The sequence below is a fragment of the Panthera leo genome, chromosome E3 (assembly GCF_018350215.1).
Source record: "Panthera leo isolate Ple1 chromosome E3, P.leo_Ple1_pat1.1, whole genome shotgun sequence".
In the NCBI taxonomy this organism is placed as follows: domain Eukaryota; kingdom Metazoa; phylum Chordata; class Mammalia; order Carnivora; family Felidae; genus Panthera; species Panthera leo.
The window spans coordinates 408,867-428,694 of NC_056694.1; the positions used below are offsets into that span (position 1 = coordinate 408,867).

The window sequence follows — 19,828 nt, forward strand, 5'->3', positions numbered from 1 at the left end:
TGGACCGCGGTACTCTGGGCATCACCCCTCCCTGGAAGGCACCCACTGTGTGCAGTCCTGGACCGTGGTACGCTGGGCATCACCCCTCCCTGGAAGGCACCCACTGCGTGCAGTCCTGGACCGTGGTATGCTGGGCATCACCCCTCCCCTGAAGCGCCAGGCCGCCCGGTGGCTGAGCAGAGCCGGGACCATCCAGCCCTCAGCCTCCAAATTCAGGGGGTCACCACTACACCCACAGCCTCCTGAGGCTCAACCCAAAGAAATGCTGAGAATGTTCTAGAGCATAAGGTCGTTTTCGGACAGGCCCTCTTCAGGTAGGGGTGGGGGGTGCTCAATGCCCACAGAAAGGGCTGGAAACTGGGGGACCGGTGGCCCTCCCCCCGCAGGGCCTGACATCTGAAGACAGAGGCAGCCCAGGCTGACACCAGGAGGGCCTGTCCCCAGCGCACGGAGTGCGCTCAGGAGCCGTGGGTAAGTACAGAGCTCTGCCCCTGCCTGGTCGGTGCAGCCGCCCACGGGGCCACTGGAGGCCCGGCCTTACCATTCTGCAGTGAGAACCTCACGGTGCCTGACACAGGGCACAGGGACCGATGGCAGGCGAGGGCAGCGCTGGGAGGCCGCTCCAAGAGGCCAGCACAGGGGGTCCACTGGGGCGGACACCCCTTGTCTCGTGGCCACACAGACACGGGACGCATAGGAGAAGGTGGGAGACTTGGGCGAGCCAGGATGGGAAGGGCGGTGCTGAGCGTGGGAGGCGTTGGGGGCGGGGGGCAGGGCAGGCCCCAGGCAGGCCAACGGAGGCTGCGCTGTGCGCCTTTCCCCAGCTCAGGGCGTCCAGGACTTGGGAGCTGCACACACACGTGACACAGGAGGGGCGTCCGGACAGCCCTGGGTCTGATCGCCGCCCCCCGACTAGGCGTGCGGGCAAACATTCCCACTTCTGGCCTGTTTCCTCGGCTGCACAAGTCCCGCCCCAGAGGGTCCCGTGAAGGTTACGGGAGCCCAGGCCTCCCCAGCACCACAGAGGCTACAAGTCCCGAGTTCAGAATCCACACAGAGGCCCACGGTCATCCCCGGGGCCCTCCATCCGGCGAGGCCCCAACAGGGCCAGGGGACCCAGCCAGCCGTCCACCTCCCTGCCAGACGACACAGCACTGAAGGGGCTTCTGCCGGGCCGCGGCTGGTGGCCAAGGCGAGGACGCAGAGCCAGGCGGCCCGTGGCAGAGCCCAGGGCGTTTCCAACACCGTGGCCGCCATTGTGGCCGGTGTGGATGCTCAGCCCGGGCCACCTGACGTCCTCGCCGGCCTCGCTGCGGAAAACACATTTCTTCTGAAAAACCACCGATGGTTCCCACAGCCCTCCCAGCAAGGATGCCACCCAGTGGAAGACAGGCCCGACTCTGCCCAGGGACCTCGGACACTAAAGGCCAGCGTAGCTCGGTCCAGCCGTCTCCTGCTGCAGGACAGCTCGCGGGAGGAGACTGGCCGCAGCGGCCGACCGAGGCGCCCCCCGCCTTGGGGTGCCTTCCCGCTGTGAGGGAGACTTTGGGTGAGGGTGGGTGGGAGCCCGGGGGCCTGTTCACAGCTGAGTGGGAGGCAGCTCTGAGAGTCTGCAGCGCCCCTCGGTGCAGGAGAGGCTGGCGTGGGACTCTGCTTCCCGGGAGCATGGGGGCCCAAGGAGATTCTCTGCGTCCTCCACGCAGGGGGAGCAGCCGGCAGACCAGGACGCCCCCTCGCTGCAGATGCGGGGACAGAGCCTGGCCCTGCTCAGTGGTGGTGGCCGGGCGGGCTGGCCTCGCCGAGCTCTGTCCGTGCCTCCGCACCGCACGGAGCAGCAGAGGGAAGGGAAGGGACGCTCACGGGAACTTTCCAGATCAGACGTCCCGAACCCCTGGGGACACCACTGGCACCCTCCGCCATCCCCCCCCCCCCGGCTCCCCATGGCGTGTCCCAGCTCAGCGCTAAGCGGATGCATGATGGCGGGGCCACGCTGCATGATGGGTGCCTCCAAATCTGTCCAGACCCAGGACGGACGCTAAGACAGACGCGTCCGGCAGGACACTCCCTTCCGAGGCGGCCGGCACTTGCCGTGTTCCTTCCCCAGACTGGGAGGCTCTGCGGACTCGCAGCACAGCTGTGGCTATTCTTAGCACACGGGGCTTCAGAATGAAGACAGAGGAAGCGCCAGCTGCCTGGGTGGTTTGGGAACTTCCCTGAATACAAGGTTCCAGCCACAAAAATCCCACAGCCCAGAAGGACTCAGCACTGACGATGGCGAGGGACAGTGGCTTATGCAACACGGGCCAGGTGTGTGCGGAGGGGCAGAGGCTTCTGGGTCCGCTCCCAAACCTGCCCCGGCCGGGAGGGGGCGGGGTGGGGGTGGGGGTGGGGGGGGTCAGGGCACCCCCCCTCCCCCACCGGGCAGCCGGCCTCTCCCAGGAAAACAGGCGCCGGCAGGTGGAGGACACGAGCAGAGAGCACGGGCTGGGCTCCAGGACGCAGGGACGTGCAGCCTTCTCCCAGCGTATCCGGGGCTCCACACCTCCCGTACGCGGTGGGCGCTCCGTCGATGCTTGCTGAGTGCACGGAGGGCGCTTCCTCACACGCACGGAGCCCGATCAGACCACGACCCCCCAGACGGCACTGAACCCTCCCCGCGTCACGCAGACCCGGTGTTACAGCGGGACCAGGACGGGTCGGGGGCGCGGGTGTTCCCAGGCTGAGGGGCAGTCTGGGCCGGGCCCTAACCCCAGGCTCCCATCTGACTGACGCCTGGGGCTTCTCTGAACTGCCTGTGGACCGAACCCAGGCCTCCCCCAGAGCAGCCCCCACCCCACGCCATCACCGGAAGCTGCACCGTCCCCAGGGACACAGCCTAGCCCTGCAGGGCACGTGGGGGACACCACAGGTCTCCAGGCTGGGGGCTGGTCTCCCTCACCCTCCCAGGGTCAGGATGTTTCCATGCCCCCCAGGACGGCCCCCCGTCCATTGTGGAAGCCTCTCTGGGGGCCCCCTGCACACTCGGGTGGGAGCTGAGGGCTCTGTGGGGGTGGTGAGCCCACGGACCGCATCCCCCACGGGACCCCTGCGTCCCCATCCACGGTGGTAACCCCGCTGCTCCCTCTGTCCACGCAAGCCCGGACACTCCTCTCCTGGACACGCTGGTTCCTGCTCAGATACCTCTGCTCAAATGCCACCTCATCACGGGAGGGGGGCTTGGGGCCTTTCTAGAAAACAGCAGCCCCTCCACGCCTCCCAGTCGCCTCCACCCCGTTCTCAGCTTTATCTTTCTCCAAGGAACTGTCATCACCTGAGGTGTGTGTTTGTCCCCTGACTCCCCCACTAGCACGAGGGAAGCTTCCCAAGGCCGGGTGCGGCACCCGTGGTATTCCCGGGTGGGTCTCAGCACCACGAACACGTGTGCAGGACGGGCACTGAGTGGGCACAGGCAGGGCCTCCCCAGCTCCCAGATCACCTCTGGGAGCCCCCTGTGCACCTGCCATGCCCCTGATGGTACAACAGGGGACCTGTGCCCACCCTGCACCAGCCAAGAGTGGATGTGGCTACCCATGAGAGAGAGAGGCAAAAACGCCTGAGGGTTGATCCCTGCGTGAGGATGTCTGGGGCCAATCAGTCTGGTCCCGCTGTGCCGGGGCCACCACAGAGCCAGGCCCCTGGATCTCTTTGCTCTACCCCCTTGGTGAGTGGGTTTCTAGTCTCAGTCACCTCGTGATCCAGGGTCGCAGCGAGAGCTCCAGCCATCACGACCCCATTCCAAACAGCTAAAAAGAGACAGGGAAGGAAGGCAAAGGAGCCCCCCCAGCTACCTGCTTGCCTTTTAAGAAGTTTCCAGAATCTCTCCCACACTTTCCACCCACCCCACTGGCCCTTATCTATCACCCTCCCTTGGATAAAGCTAGGGCTCCCGACAGAGGCTTGGCTGTGGGTGTGCCGGGTGCCGCTCACCATGAGGATGCGCCGGTAGCTGTCCCGGTCAATGCCCCAGAGCTTGAGGTCCGTCTTGGCTTTCACGGTCGCTGCCCTGGGGGTGCCGTAGATGAGCGCCAGCTCCCCAAAGCTGCCCCCTTCGCTGATGCTTGTCACCCACTCTCCATTCACGTATACCTTCAGGGGACAGAGAGAGAAATGTCAGAGGTGTCCCAGGGGACACGTGGGGTCACGCCGGCACGTCCCACACCGGGAGCCCTCCTCCACGCCCACCAGAGGGGACCTGGCAAGGACCTCGCCTGCCCGGGCACGGCCTGGACCTCTGCCAGCTTTGCTGCCCGTCTCACTCCCAGCCCCGCACAGAGCCCTGGCTGGGCGGGGGCGATGGCACCTTCTGAGTCCTGGCCCCAGTTGTCGGCGAGACGGGCCGGAGACGAAGGGGGAAGTGCCGCCCAGGGCTCCTGGTCCGAGCAAAGCCCTGCCTGCGTCCCTGGCCGGCCTTCGATTCGATTCCTCATCCGCCTGAGGTGGGCCTTGGGGCCTGTCTCCCCAGCCGCACACTCAGGGCGCCCCTGCGGACGCTCTCTGGGTCTCTGCCCGGCGCCCCCACCTCCAACCAGCGCGCGGGCCCGGCCTGGCCCGGAAGGAGCCATGTTGGCAGGGCCTGCCCTGCCCGGGACAGCGCCAGGCTCCCTGGGCCTGCGGTCAGTGGAGACGCTGCTGGGGCACCGACGAGACGAGGCTGTGCTGAGAAGGGCCCTTTCAGCCCGCGTGCGTACTCGGCACAGTGCTCCCACTATGACCGACCCTGCACGTTCCGGACCGCACAAGAATGGCGAGATTGTCCATTATGTGGTGCCGATCTGGTTCCTATAAACTGACACAACACGTGCATTATCCCCCAGCGTGTCAATGAGCTTTAAGAACAGCTCCCATTGGCAAAATGGGTGCGCGTCGGGAAAGAATGGATTGCGGTGAATCACGGGCGTGATTCTTGCCAGAATCAACGACTCATTATCTGCCCTACGACTGACACACAGAAGCGCGTGTCTGCAAGGAGACGCCATGCAGGTGAGAACTCCGCGTTCCGTGCGGGCGAGGGTCAGGGGAGACCCGGCCGACCAAGAGGGGTGGGCAGGGCTGAGGCACAGTGCGGCCCAGGAGCAGGGGCTCGGCACTCGCTTCCCGCAGGGAAGTCTGGGCAGCGGGGCCCCTGGGGGAAGAGACGCCAGGGTCCACACGACGAGGCCCTCGAGGAACGAGAACAGTGTCCCGTCCTTCCCACGGGGCAGGGAACAGGCCGCCTTGCTCTGCCACGGACGTGCAGGGACATCCCCCAGAACACGCACCCCTGGTTTTCTCAAAGGGGACCCGGGGCCCGTGGAGAGGGGGCAGTGACCACTTATCGGTGTTCCCGGTGACCCAGGCACAGCCGGGCCAGCCCTCCCCGCACTGGGCTTCCTTGCGGTGAAGTCCTGGCCACGGAGGCGTGACTCCCCCAGCAGCCACGTGCGTGGACCCCAGCTGCATAGCTCCAGGACGCCCCAGACGTCCCCAGGTCCCCTCCAGCAACCACGGCCCCTCGGGAAGCAAGCGGGGGCACGTGCCTCTGCCCTCGCCGTGCACTGCGGGGCCCAGCTGGCTGCTCGGCACAGCCGTGGAGCGGGCACCCATCCTGCAGGACACAGATGGTTCCTGTGACTCCTCCAGGGGGAATGTCGGGCTCGGGTCGTGGGTCGGAGGTCGGGAGACTTTGCTGACAGTCTGGGGAGGTGGGTGGGCCTGTCTCTTGTGCCTTAGGGGGCACAGAAGCCACGTGCCTCCATCGGCTGACGGCAGGGCCAGCCGCCCAACAGACAAAACAGCACAGGGACCCAGGGGACAGAGAATGGGGCTCAGCAGAGCCATCCAGGCGTCCCTGGACCCCGGTTTCCTGAGGCACATCCCCAAAGGCAGGGCAGGACTAAGGGGACCCCCTTCCCTGCCCAGAGCCCAAGCCTGGGAGAGCTCCCTGCGAGACGTCAGAGAAAACCATTGTGCAGAGCCACAGAGGGCCCAGGACCACACTGCAGGCCGGCCACAGAGCACAAAGAAGCCATCCTTCTCGGGACACTGGCCTCTGTCACGGCGACCGGCACAGCGCCGGGCCCCACCCCAGCTGGCACGCAAACGGGCTACTTCTTGCTTTGCTTCACTTTTTGTTTCTTCTTCTTTTAGAAGAAAAATGGTGGGAGGCCCCACTGGGCTGCACGCACGGCCCCACCACTGACAGTGCCTTCTCCAGCTGAACCCGGAGCCCCCACCCGGCCGTTCTGCGTGAGCAGAACCCCCACCCATCCGTGTGTCCACCACCCCGGTGCGGACTGAGCGCCCCTCTGTGCCCTGCGCGTTCTAACTGCTGGCGGTCAGCAGGGGAAGGCAGCGGGTTCCTGTCCACGGGACTCACCCACCGGCCGGGAGAAAGGCTGTAGGCAAATAATCACACAAACACACATTCGTCATGACACACGCTCCGGGCGTGAAGAGAGCGTTCAGAACGGCCACGGCAGTGACTGTCTGCAGAGAGCTCTCTGTGAAGGGGAACTTGAGCCAGGCCTGAGCGTCCGGCTCAACGAGCAAAGACGTGGGAGAAGGGCGACTGAAGCCAAGGACAGGACGTGCAAAGTCCCTGGGGCCACAATGGAATGGATACTAGATGCAGCATGACCAAGCAGGGACAGACGCCACGGGGGCAAGAGCAGGGGGTCAGGGAGGGAAGGGCTGCAATGTTGTTCTAGAAGCAAAAGGCAGCCACAGAAGGTTCCGGCACCTCATCTGGTTTACACTGTGACACTCCCTCTGCTGGGGAGTGGAGAACAGTGTGGGGCTGCCCGAGGGGAGAGGGGGAGGGGTGGGGAGGCCACTCAACAGGTGGCTGTGACGTGGCCCAAGCTGGACAGCCTGCTTCCGCTCCACGCAGAGGTACAGACGGCGATCGGACGGGGCGTGCAGGGGGGCACAGGGTCCTGCTCACGAGAGCCCGGGGCAGGGGGGCCCGTGCGTGGAGGGGAGTGAGCATCGCCCGCCTGGCGGTGCCCCCCGCCTCGCCCTGCCACCCGCCCTCCCGACCCGGGCATCTCGGTGCAACGCTCTACCGCCCAGAAAGCAGAAACCATCTGGGAGGTGGAGACAGAGCGCGTCCGGCGGGAGGAGTGCCCGCAGCCCCGCCCGCTTTCTCACGCCGCCTGGGGCCGGCCTGGCGTGGCCCGCGTGCCCCGCTGTTGTTTTCCTTCACAGACGGCAAGGACAAGCTAATGGCCCGTCTCCTCCCGCCTCCCAGGCCCTCACGGGAGCGCCCGGAGTCGGCCCCCCGCATCCAGGTCGCTCAGCCGGTTGCCCACAGGAGCCCTGGGGGCAGGGGACACCCCGCGGCTCTCCCTACCAGGCCTGGGCCGTCTCTAGCCCCGAAGCCGGATGCCCACGGGGCGGCCTGGCTGGCTGCCGTTCACAGCGCGCCCCGAGCACGGGCGTTGACGCTCCCGTCCGCAGCACCCGGGCCACGCGGGTTCAGTTTCCACCCGGGTGGAGAGCCGGCCGGCCCCCTCCAGAGGAGCCCCAAATCTGTCATGGCACGCGGGCGTCCTCCTGCCCCCTCCCCACACAGACCACACTAGGCACCCACAGAGCAGGATTTCGCCAGGACCCCGGAGCGCCCCTCCTAAACGTGGAGCAGGGCATGTGTACAAAGGCCACCACCACACTGGGGCGGGTCGGCTCACCGTCCCCCAGTCCCAGAGGACAGTCATTACCCGCAGAGTCCGAAGCAGCCCCCGACCACAGCGGGCCCCAAATGTGCTCTGCGGACGAAATGGGTCGGAAGGCCGCAAATGCAGCAGAGAAACGTCAGCACCAGCTCTAGGCCGTGGCCACAGCACGTAGTAAGTGACTGATTAACAGGGACAACCTGAGAACAGGGACTAGAAGAGACACTCACACCTCGTTCATAGCGGCATGATCCACGACAACCAAGAGGTGTGGGAGCCACCCCGTGTCCACTGACGTGACCAGACACGGCGTGATCCATCCACACAACCCACTATCTATCACTGAGCTTCACGAAGGAAGGAAACTATGACCCTGCCACAACGCGGATAAACCTGAAGGACGTGACGCTGAGTGACGCAAGCCAGACACAGAAGGACACGCACCAGGACCCACTCCCTCGAGGTCCCGGGGGCGTCAGACTCACGGACACGGGAGGACACGCACCGGGACCCACTCCCTCGAGGTCCCGGGGTCGTCAGTCTCACGGACACAGAGGAGACAGTGGGGCCGGGGCTGGAGGAGCGGGTGGGGGTCGGTCCGTGCGTAACGGGACAGAGTCTCAGTGTGGGGAGATGGGACGTTCTGGAGCCGGACGGTGGGGCGGCCGCACGGCAGCGTGAATGTGCTCGGTGCCCCTGAGCTGTAGGCTTGAAACTGGTTAAGATGGAAAATTTCATGTTGTGTGTATTTTACCAACTTTAAAAAAACAGAGCACCAGGCAAATGCTGAATAACAAGTGACCATGCCCCGGGGTGCCCTGTCTGGGGTGGGGGACACAGCTCAGAGGCCTCCCCTGGACGCTGGGAACCGGAGGGAACTGGGCGGGGCAGGAGCCTGGGGGTGGGGGTGGGGGCGGTCCCAGCACAAAGAGGGTCCGAAAATAACGAAAGCCTCCCAGGATTAGGGAGGAGCCAGGCCTCAGACAGAACTACGTTCCTGAGCCCTAAAATCGGCAGTGGAGTATCCTTTTAAGTAGAAATGCTATGTTCCACGAATAAAACAAATTGGGAGATATTTTTAAACTTAGAAAAATGGATTACAGCTCTTGGCAACACATGCTGTGGTGTCTCTCGAAAACCATAATTGAAGCCGAACCTGGTGTTTTGGGCACCGGCCACCTGGCCATCCCCCCCAGGGCGCCGCTGGGCCGAGGGCAGCATCCACGCCGCAAAAGGGGAAGGTGTTCAGGGTGCCGAGCCCAGCCAGGAAGAGGGCCCGGAGGGGGCGGGGGTCGTCCTCGGGGCTTCCAGACTTAGTGGGCCCCCCTCCCCTCGTGAGGCCGCACAGCCAGGCTCGGCGACCCCGGGCCGGGTCAGCCAGGCCGCTCCCCTGTGCCCTGGAGGGCGGCTCACAGAAATGGGCACGTTCAGCGTGGGGCCAGGGCCACAGAGAATCTGGTGTGATTCCACACCGGGAGCGTGGTGGCAGTAATCACGATACCCCGTGCCCCATACCGCACCCCGGCCAGCTGACATCCCAGATTCCTGACTGAGCCGTTTTGATTCCCTCACATGTGGCTTTCAACCACACTGCTGTGCTGCCCGGTGGGTCCCACATCACAGGACGGCGCCCGCCCGGCTGGGGACCCAAAGGGCCTGACAGAGGGACCCCTACAAGGCACTGCCTGGCCCAAACCAGAGACTCTGTCGGACGCGGGCATCCACCCACGGTGCCCAGACATCCTGCTCCAGGAGCCTGGGTACGGCGGGCACCTTAAAGACACCTTTGTACCTGAACTTCTGAGGCCGGGGCCGGACCCCGCCCAGACAACATATTTGGGGAACCAGCTTGCAAGAAGGTGACCTCACTTCTTCCCTCCGCAAACCGCCTCCGCGGGTCCCTGGCCTAAACAAAAGCCAGCTATGACCCCTGGCACGTCATGGGGAGGCTGGGGACTGCCTGTCGGCCCCTACCCCACCCCAAGGGGCCCTGGGGCCGGGCTCCGTGACCTCCCCTGGGGGTGTGGAGGGTCCCTGTCAGGAAGGGCAGGCCAAGCCAGCCGATTCTCAGCTGCCTCTTCCCCGTCACGTCCCACTTACGAAGGGGCCGGGGGCAGTGGAAGGAGACGCTATCCTGTGGGACCTGAGGGCACTCGGAGAGATGTAACGGCGGGTGTGAGGAGGGAACGGTCCACGCTAAGACGCTGAGCGTCAGGGGCACCATCATCTGGGGTGGCAGGGCCCACGAGCTGTTCAGGGGACCCTCTGTCAGGGGGCAGGTCCTGGTGGGCACCCGCCTCTCACACCTTCAAGCGCCTCCCGCCAGGTGCACTCTCTGCATCAGAGCTGGGGGTGGGGAGCTGGGCGGGGGGGGGGGGGGTTCTTTGTGGTGCAGGTGCGGGCAGGAGGGTTAGGGTCTGCCCAGGAGGGATGGGGTCTGCCCAGAACAGTGGCCGCAGCGGCCCAGAGAGAGCAGATTAGCGGGGTTGGGGGGGGGGGAGTGTAGAAAGAGGGACCACATCCACAGAGCCTCCTCCTGACCCCACAACGGGCTCTGCAAGGCCACATCAGGAGGACTGCTCCCTTTGGTCTGTGAGCTCTGTGTCCTTCGAGGACACGGACACGGTGGTCAGTACAAGGCCTCGGCTCTCAGGCCCAAGCCTGGGGGGTGTTTGACCGTCTGCTGCCTTCCCACACGGGCCAGGGAGGAACATCTCACGAGACCCTGCTGTGGGCCCTCCAGGCTCCCGAAGAGAAATGCAAGAACTCTGGGAGAAGGTCCCCTGCGTCCCGCACCCGCTCACCCCAGCAGCACCCCGGGTGTGCCCAGAAGTCCCAGGGTTTGCTCTCGTTGCTGCCTGAGCCCTGGTGGTACGACTCGAGTCAGCCCTTCGAAGACGTCTCCAGATTGAATTAGAAGATTCACGAACACAGAAGAGGAAGGAACATCCCAGGGGAGGAGAAGCAGGAGCCAAGATCTGGGTCTAGGTCGGGCTCCCTGTGTGGCAGGGAAGGTCCTGGGTCATCAGCACTGCAGCACAAGAGAGGAGCTGGGTGTGGCTCTGCCTGGACTGAGGGGCAGCCGGGCTTGGGTGGGCGGGGTCTTGAGGATGCATAGGAGTTTGCGAGGAACAGCAGAAACAGGAACCGATGGAAAAGAGGAAAGACCCAGAGGTAAGGCACTTGCTCATTGCTGTGCAGACCCTGAGGGCAGGGGCCACGTGCCCCCAAGTGCGTTCTCAGCACACAGCAGGGCTCCGGAAACATCTGACCAAAAATGCGAGCAAGGTGAGGACAGGCGGGGGAGGGGGGCTCCTGACGGAGAACAGGGTCGAGGAGATGGAGCCGGGCGGGGGAGGCGGGGGCCCCTCGCGGGCAGGGAGCGCGGTGCAGGGGGAGGCATGGAGACACCGAGCACCCCAGCCCTGCTGTGTAACGTGGCCATGGGTGTGTAACCACAAGCTGAGCTGAGTCACAGGAAGGAGGCTGCTCGGCCACAGAGAACCATGGGGCCAGGTGCGCGTGCGGAGGAGGGATGTCCCAGGGAGGCCAATGGAGAAGCGGGAGCAAGAGGGGCAGCAGGGGTCGTGGCAGAGGCTGCACAGCGCCAGCAGGCCCCAGGAAGCGAGAGGGCACCGCTCAGGGTTGGGGGGGGAGCAGGCCCCAAGAAGCAGGACCCCAGGAAGCAAGAGGGCACCGCTGGTGGGGGGGCAGGCCCCAGGAAGCGGGACCCCAGGAAGCAAGAGGGCACCGCTGGGGGGGGCAGGCCCCAAGAAGCGGGACCCCAGGAAGCGGGACCCCAGGAAGCAAGAGGGCACCGCTGGGGGGGAGCAGGCCCCAAGAAGCAGGACCCCAGGAAGTGGGACCCCAGGAAGCAAGAGGGCACCGTTGGGGGGGGCAGGCCCCAAGAAGCGGGACCCCAGGAAGCAAGAGGGCACCGCTGGGGGGGCGCAGGCCCCAGGAAGCAGGACCCCAGGAAGCGGGACCCCAGGAAGCGGGACCCCAGGAAGCGAGACCCCAGGAAGCAACAGGGCACCGCTGGGGAGGGCAGGCCCCAAGAAGCGGGACCCCAGGAAGCAAGAGGGCACCGCTGGTGGGGGGGTCAGGCCCCAGGAAGCAGGACCCCAGGAAGCAAGAGGGCACCGCTGGGGGGGGAGCAGGCCCCAGGAAGCGGGACCCCAGGAAGCAAGAGGGCACCGCTGGTGGGGGGGGCAGGCCCCAGGAAGCGGGACCCCAGGAAGCAAGACAGAGCCGCTGGGGGGGCACGGGCCCATTGTCTGGTCACATAAGGGACTTGGGCCTGAGTGAGAGAGAAGCCCATTCGAAGGCTTTCCTGGAGATGCTGTCCGCCAGACCCCGTGTGGACGGCAGCCTGGGGACCCAGGGAGGGACGGATGCCCTCACCACTTGAGTGGGGGGGGGGGTGGCTGCAGGGGTGTGTCTGTGCCACGCCCAACAGGTCCACAATGGGTGGGGGGGTCCCTAAGCCCCGGACCAGCAAGGTGGACAGAGGAAGGTGAGCGGGAACAGGAGGAAGGCTGTCCAGGGCCTTGGGGTCTGTAAACACTCGGCTTCCTGCCCGCTTTACGAAGCGCTGGGGACCCCGGGGACCACCGTCCGTGGGCGCACACCCTCTTACTCATGCCACGCTCAGGTGCATTACACCGGCCTTCGGATGAAACGCGCTCCTGGGCTGACCGGACCGCGGACGAGGCAGGGAAGAGATACTCACGTCCACTTCTCCTTGGTCGATCACGTAGAAGTTATCTCCTTCGTCCCCTGTAAGGAGAGAAACACGCTGTGCACACCGCAAAGGGCACCGGGGGCCAGGCTTCCGTCCTCCCGGAAGCTGGACCTGCCCCAGCTTCACAGAGGCCAAGGTCCCTGGGTCTCGCCGGCTGCTTCTTGTTAAATAAAACTCGCACGCATGACACGAGGGTTGACCCACAGGGGCACGCTCCCCTCGTGTGGCCCCCCATGCTCCGTGTGTGGTGGGGCCCCCGTGGTCCCCGCCTGGCCCGTCTCAGGGTCCAGCTTCGCTGGTGGAAAGTTACGGAGACGTGGGCTTGGCGTGCAGAGAGCCGTGACTTTTCTCGCGGGCGGGCGGGCCTTGTGCTCACGGGGAGCCGGCGGCCCGGCGCCCTGGCTCAGGGAAGCAGGGAACATACCTTGCTGGATGACAGTCTCCCCGGCGATGTGCGTGACGGGGAACATGGCGTCGAATATGTCGCTGGAAGAGAAAACGCACGGCATGTGGGGGCTGTGGCAGCGCGGGGCACGGACCCCCCCCCCCCCCCACCTCACGCGGAGCAACGAGCTCCGGTCACCCGGGGAAACGGAAAAATCCGCCTTCGGAGGAAATCATGACCCTTCGTGGCCCTGCCGTCCGGGCAACAGCTCCCAACCTCCAGACCGTGTCCGTGCCGGGATCCACGGGGTTCTCGGTCTGGGTCTCCACAGAAACGCAATCACACCGCACGCACTGCGTCAGACACAAAAACAAGCTGACGGCAGACCCTGGCTGTTCCTCGCGTCAGGAAACGTGAGTCCGTCCGGACACGTCCTGTGGGCCTGCTTTCTGCACACTTCCCTCGAGGGGCGTCCCGAGATCCCCGAGGCAGGAACCAGGGCCTCTACGCGGCCTGGCCGGCCACCGGGGCCTGACCCGCGGGCTGTGCCAAAGGGCGGCCTGGCCGTTGAGTTTCCTAAATGTGGCTGTCGGATGGACCGAACGGGCAGGACACGGGCAGGACACAGGCAGGGGGGAGGTGGAGCGTGGGACCCTCATCTCCGCGGGACTGCATCCAGAATGCACTGTCAGACGTCAGCCTCGCTCCTCAAATGCGATGGCCACGCCCAGGAGACCACGCCCACCCACCCACCCACGGGGTCCCGAAAGAGAATCGGGCAGCTGGGGCCCCTGTGTGGTCAGGGCACACGGCAGGGCTCGGGGCGGGGGGGGCCTGCCTCCTCTCCCCCCGCTGAACAGGAAACCTTCGCCGGACTGGTCAGGTCGAGTGAACCTCAGAGGAACTCGCGGGAGTTGGACACGACCCCCCAGGGGCAAGCGCGAAACCAGAGATCCCAACAGCCTTGTGCTCCGCTGTCTCTAGGGTCCAGGAAACGTTAAAAAGTCACCCTTGAAGTAGTAGCTGTTTCCTCCCTGAGAAAGAGGACAGGAGCCGCGGGGTGGCAGGGGCTTCAGGGTGTTTGCAGGAGCCCCTCCGGCCCTCTCTCCCCGCCCCCGCCCCCCAGGGGAGCCGGTATCTGTGCCCCGGCCTGGGCTGCACTTCTCGGCCAGGGGGGACCGTCTGCAGACGGGTCTGGTCAGTTGTCCAAACTGCATTGCTTCAAAACCACAGCATCAGGGATCTCAAAGTGAGCAGATGTTGAAGAAACGATTTTACAATTCCTGCCTCATTTTTAAAAAAATTCTCAACGGTAATGGTAAAACATTTTCCCAAATGCCATGAGTAATCAAGCCAACCCCGGGACCCGTCACCACCCAGCCGGGGCAGGTGCTTGGGACAGCGGTCAAGCCCCAGGGCAGGGCCGCAACCCACCGCTGACCCCACACGTGGCCTGCACTTCCATTCCACGCGGACGAGCCCATGGAAAAGTCTGTCTCGATTTGGTGCCTTTGTCATTCACACAGAAGTAACGGCTGTAACTCCAGTTTTTGTCCTGTGCTTCATGACGTGTGTCCAGATGGAGAACCCCTTAGCGGCCGTCCTGCCGAGGCCAGGCCAGCACCCCGCTGACCACACAGGCGACTCCCCAGGTGCAGAAGCGGCGACGACGCCCGATCTGTGAACAGCGAGGCCGGAGAGCCCGGCCCCACGCACCAAAAAGGGCCGCCCTCCCCCTTTTCCCTCAGAAGAAGCTAACGCCCCCAGAGCCCCCCAGCCCGTCACCAAGGCTGGAACACAGGCCGTGTGCGGGGCGGACGCCGAGAGGCCCCCCTCCTTCCCCACCTCTGCGTCCTCTCAAACAAGACCCGATCCTTCCTGCCTCTTAGCCCTTAATGGCATTAAAAGACTCTGATGAAAAGAGAAACGGTTTTCTATTCTCATCTGTAAGTGACCTCTGGAAACCTTTACTGAAGCTGTCGCCTGCATCTCAGCGTCTGACACCGGGTCCTGCCGCGGCCCCCGCCAGGCTCCGGAACTGGGCTTGGCAACTCCTGGGTCGGGGCCTGAGCCAGGCCCGGGGACACAGCCCTCGCGGCCATGGAGACACAGAAACGTGAAGAGGTTACAGCCCTCACTCCCCAAGGACGCTGGCCGGGTGCCCTCCATCCGCCCGCTTGCTCCGAGGTCAGACCTGCGGCTGTCTCGTCCAGACAAGGAAACCAGAGACACTAAGTAACTCTGCCAAGGTCAGCAGCTGGGAAGAGGTGAGGCCAGGCCGCACCCCTGCCTTCCTGTGCAGGGCTCTGTGGGGCGCCCGGGGCTAAGTGAGGCCTCCCGGTGTGTTCGGGGGCACGGGGCCTTCCCAGTCTCAGGAAGTGCCCTCAGAGAGCAGGTGGTGGAGGGTCCTGGCCGCCAGCCCCGGGGAAGCCACAGGCACACCCTGCCCTCCTCCGATCTTGGCCTGACGGTGGGGTCCTCTGGCTCCTGAGAGGTCCCCAGGCCAGAGTGGTCGCCACTCCCTCAACAGCGGGGAGCAGCTGACGAAGGGGTGCCCGCTGGTCTTAGCCCCGTGTCCATGTGGCCCCGCGGGCACCTCTCGCCAGAAGCAGGTGAACTCACCTCGCTCGAGGGCAGCGAAGGGGCCCTCAGGGTTTGACCAGGAGTGATGGGGGCAGAGGCATTATCTATTCATTTTGTTTTAATTATGATTACTTATTGGTACCGATGGTTTCTGTCAACTTCAGGCCAAGGTTGGTTCTCAGGCCCGCTGCGCCGTGGATGTCTTCGGCTTCTAGCTGTGTTTATGCACGCCTTCCAGAAAAGCAGAATAAATAGAAAAACCAGCGCAGTCAACGATACGGAGACAGGGATCCAAACACTCAGACAAGCGGTCTGCAGCAGACTGGCCCAGGCACTCGCACACCTGCCTGCATCACAGCGAGCAGAGGCCTAGGGAGCACCCGACGGTGAGGGAGCCACGAGCGTGAGCCTCTTTTGAGACAATCTGCAACAGCCAGGATGGGTGCGGAAACACATCCCAGGCACCGCTCAGGTGCACAACGGAGGGAAACGCCAGCCTTAGTGGGCTGGTGACTGTCGGACGGCGGCTTTCCCAACCAAGTCCACGGACCCCTTTATGGCCTCCTACCTCCATCCGTGCCGGGTGCTGGGACCCAGAGCAGAGCACCGCTGACAGGGAGCTAGGGCAGGATGGTGGTCAGGGAATGGGCAGACTTGGACCCCAGCCACAGCCGGGCCTGGCCCCTGATGCTCAGGGCCTGCGGAGTGCTGGGTCCCAGGTCCCGCGGGGTTTACGGCTCAGAGACCAGAGCCCATGGAAGTTCCCACCTGACTTACTCCTTGTCCTGGTGCCCCTCCTTCCCTGGGCTGCTCAGCTCTCACCCTCCTCCCCCTGCTGTTGATGGTTTCCTGACCCCATATCCCCCAGCTGACTGTGACTTCTGAGAATGAAGACCATCTCACTGCAGTCTGACACACATTGGCCCGCCCAGGTCTGACTCAGAGCAGGTCTTCGGTATGGATGGAAGGACAGAGGTTGGCTGGTGGATGGTGAGTGGGTAGATGGGTGGGTGGGTGGTGAATGGGGGGGGTAGATGGGTAGGTGGGTGGATGGGTGGGTGGTGGGTGGATGGGTAGGTGGGTGGATGGATGGCAGATGGATAGATGGATGGCAGATGGATAGATGGACAGATGGGTGGATGGGTGGATGGATGGATGGATGGATGGGTGGTGAATGGGGGGGGTAGATGGGTCGGTGGGTGGATGGATGGCAGATGGATAGATGGATGGGTGGGTGGGTGGTGGGTGGATGGGTGGGTGGATAGATGGATGGGTGGGGGGGTGGTGAAGGGGGGGTGGATGGATGGATGGAAGGAAGGAAGGAAGGAAGGAAAGATAGATGGAGAACGAGCTGTCTGTTAAGGCAGCTCCAAGACAGGAGATCAACTAGAACATGGTGTGGGTCTTGTAACAAAAGTCCCTGCTTCCTGAAGCCATTCACTGAAAATGGTGGCTATCGATCTAGATTCCTCAGGCGGAGCCCAGTACCCTCGACCCAAAACAAAGCCTCACTAACCTTCTCCCATTTGAACCTCACAAGCATGGAAAGACATTGGCTCCCATCGCTGTCCCCACTCTACCGACAGGAATATCAAGGTTCAGAAAGGCTAAGTGACTCACCCACAGTCACGCAGCTGGTTTGGGATGCAGTAAGGCTGACCACCCCGTCAAGGTCCCACTCGCTCATGCTGCAGAGGACGCACAGAAGAACAACCAGGGCGGGGGAGTCTGCTCTCTCTGGCCACGCGCCAGGCCCCGACTCGTGGGGTGGGTCCATACCGAGGTCTGGCCTCCTGGAGAACATGTTCCCAGGGCAGGAAGGCTGGATGCCAGCCAGGACCCTGCACGGACCACAGGGCATCACCCCCCCCCCCCCCCGCCTACGGTCACACTTGCACTTCCAGTCACACCCGGCTGCCCCCTGGATCCCACCGGGTGCCCAGTTCCCAGGCGGGAAAACTGAGTCCCGGAGAGAGCCACATCCTGAGAGCTGCACTCTCCCTGGTTCCAGCGACAAGGCCACAGGCATCAGCGGGCATCAACTTCAAAGCCTAGACCGCCTGTCATGCCTGACGCCCTGGGGGGTGGGGTGACCCTCCCCCCGACGCCTGACTCCCTGGGGGGGTGACCCTCCCCCTCACTCCTGACTCCCTTGCAGGGGGGTGACCCTATGGGGGGGGTGACCCTCCCCCTCACTCCTGACTCCCTTGCAGGGGGGTGACCCTATGGGGGGGGGTGACCCTCCCTCTCACTCCTGACTCCCTTGCAGGGGGGTGACCCTACCCCCAAGCCTGACTCTCTTGCGGGGGAAGGGGGTTCACGTGAAGTCATGTTTTCAAAGACAAGTTCAAAATGAGGTCCCAGCCTTGAGGTCAGAATGCCACCAATGAACCCCGACTTAAGGTATTTCAGGGAAGAGCTCCTGGCCCATCTCGGGAGCTCATCCCCACCAAATAAAGCGGTGTAAACGTGCCACAGCTAAGCCCCACGACATAGAAAACCTTGGGTTTTTGTCTGTTTTCAGTCGAAACCCCATACACAGTCCAAACAGTCCAAACGCAAGTCAGTATGTAGAACATGACCTCCGGCTGAGTTACTTATCTCGACCCTGAAAATAAGACTTTGCAGGATGAAACCAAGCCGGCTGGGGGCCACCAGACACTTCCCGGGTGTGAGGAGTCCCTTTGTCACGTCACTGTCACCTCAGGCCGGCCCCCATCTCCTCCTCTATCCGAGCAGAAAACAACCCCTGGGCGCTGACCCCTGGGGGCGTGGACAGGAACCCCTTCTGTCTCTGTACCCCCTCTGTCTCTCCCAGGAGGAAGAGGGCGCACTCACCCTGCTGGGGTGAAATCTCGGCTCAGGCACTTCTCACTACAACCTTGTGGCATTTATCACCGTCATCCCCGTTGTGGTGAGAGGAGGACTGAGGCACAGAGAGGGTAAGGAACTTGCTTGGGGTCACACAGCCAGAAAGTGGGAGTGCAAGACTGCAAACCAGGTGATCCGGCACATAAGCAAAGTCCCTTCACGTCAGGGTGCTTGTCTGCGATGGGCACGTGTGACCTTTACTAAATTAAAACATTTTCCTCCTGGGACTAGTTTGCTAAGAATTTTTATAATAGGTGCTGCGCCGTATGAAATTCTTTTCCCACACCTACGTCATCTACCGCACAGATCTTTTTCCTGGGACCTATCAACGTGGCAACACATGGACAGTGTTCTGAGCTCAAACCGCTTTTGAAAACCAGATAAACCCTACCTGATCTGGACGTGTGGTTTTCAAAAATCAAGTTGGATCTGTTTGGCTATTTAGGGTTTTTGCATCCACGTTCACAGAGCATATACTACACCTATAATTTTGTTTTAATGTTTATTTATTTTTTAGAGAGAGACAGAGCACGAGTGGGGGAGGGGCAGAGAGAGGGAGACACAGAATCCGAAGCAGCTCCAGGCTCGGAGCGGTCAGCAGAGCCCGACGCGGGGCTCGAACTCATGACCCATGAGATCATGACCTGAGCTGAACTTGGACGCTTAACCGACTGAGCCACCCAGGTGCCCCTACACCTATAGTTTTTATACGACTTCTTATTCGTTTCCTCATACTGCCCGTACCACGTGCTGGGATCCAGACTATACTGTCCTCGTACAATGAGCTGGGCGGCTCTCCTGATTTTCCGTTCTCTGCAGCCACTGGTAAAAGGAGAACGATCTGTTGACGTTGGACAGGACTCTCCCGTAAAGCCGTCGGGGCCTGGCCTCTCCGGAGGGGGCAGGCCCTTGGTTACCATTTAACCTCCTTAGTGTTTATCGATCGTTCCACACTTAACTGTTTCTTCACGTGCCAACGTTAGCTGCACGGTCAAAGTTAGCTCCCAACATTTAAAAACTGACAGAGTTATAAAAACCGAAGTTGTTGGCTTTTCTTTAAAAAATGAAAGTCAGCTCTAGCTACACGGGGTCTGTGTTCTCACAAAGCAAGAGCTCAGGCCATTTCCACCCTGGTCAGACCACATGCTCTCCGTTTGGCCACCATCCCCGGAAGGCCACGGATTCCTGCCCCTGCAACCGTCCGCGTGCACCAGCCCGCCCCTGCACCCACTGTGGGGAGCCGCACACGTGGGACTTCATCACGGCGGGGGGGAGGGGTCGTCCTGTGACAACCGCTTCTCTGATGGCAACCCAGGAACCCAGTGCCACTCCTCAACTTGCCTGGAGAGACCCCAGGGGCGGCCTCTCCGAGGACTTGACCCGTCCGGAGAACGGGCAGGCGGCATGCTCACAGGCCACGGGGCGTGTCACCACTCGTGAAGCACTTAGCAGAATGAGCCCCGCCATCAGGAGCTCCCGTGACCGTTTCTGCCGGCTCCAGATCCCCCCCCCCCCCACGGCCCTGCTAAGATGCCCACGCGTGTCTCGGGGTCC

General features: G+C 63.3%; 1 protein-coding gene across 5 annotated transcripts in view; it reads right to left on the reverse strand.

Annotated features, from left to right (window-relative positions):
* Positions 1–19,828, reverse strand: part of PRKAR1B (protein kinase cAMP-dependent type I regulatory subunit beta) — a 115,637-nt gene that overhangs the window by 20,770 nt on the left and 75,039 nt on the right. For all 5 annotated transcript variants that reach the window (XM_042921605.1, XM_042921604.1, XM_042921603.1 and 2 more), the window contains 3 exons: positions 12,860–12,921; positions 12,424–12,470; positions 3,967–4,125 (listed from right to left, as the gene is read on the reverse strand). In XM_042921605.1, coding sequence (XP_042777539.1) covers positions 3,967–4,125; positions 12,424–12,470; positions 12,860–12,921 — 268 coding nt within the window. The remainder of the gene's footprint in view (positions 1–3,966; positions 4,126–12,423; positions 12,471–12,859; positions 12,922–19,828) is intronic.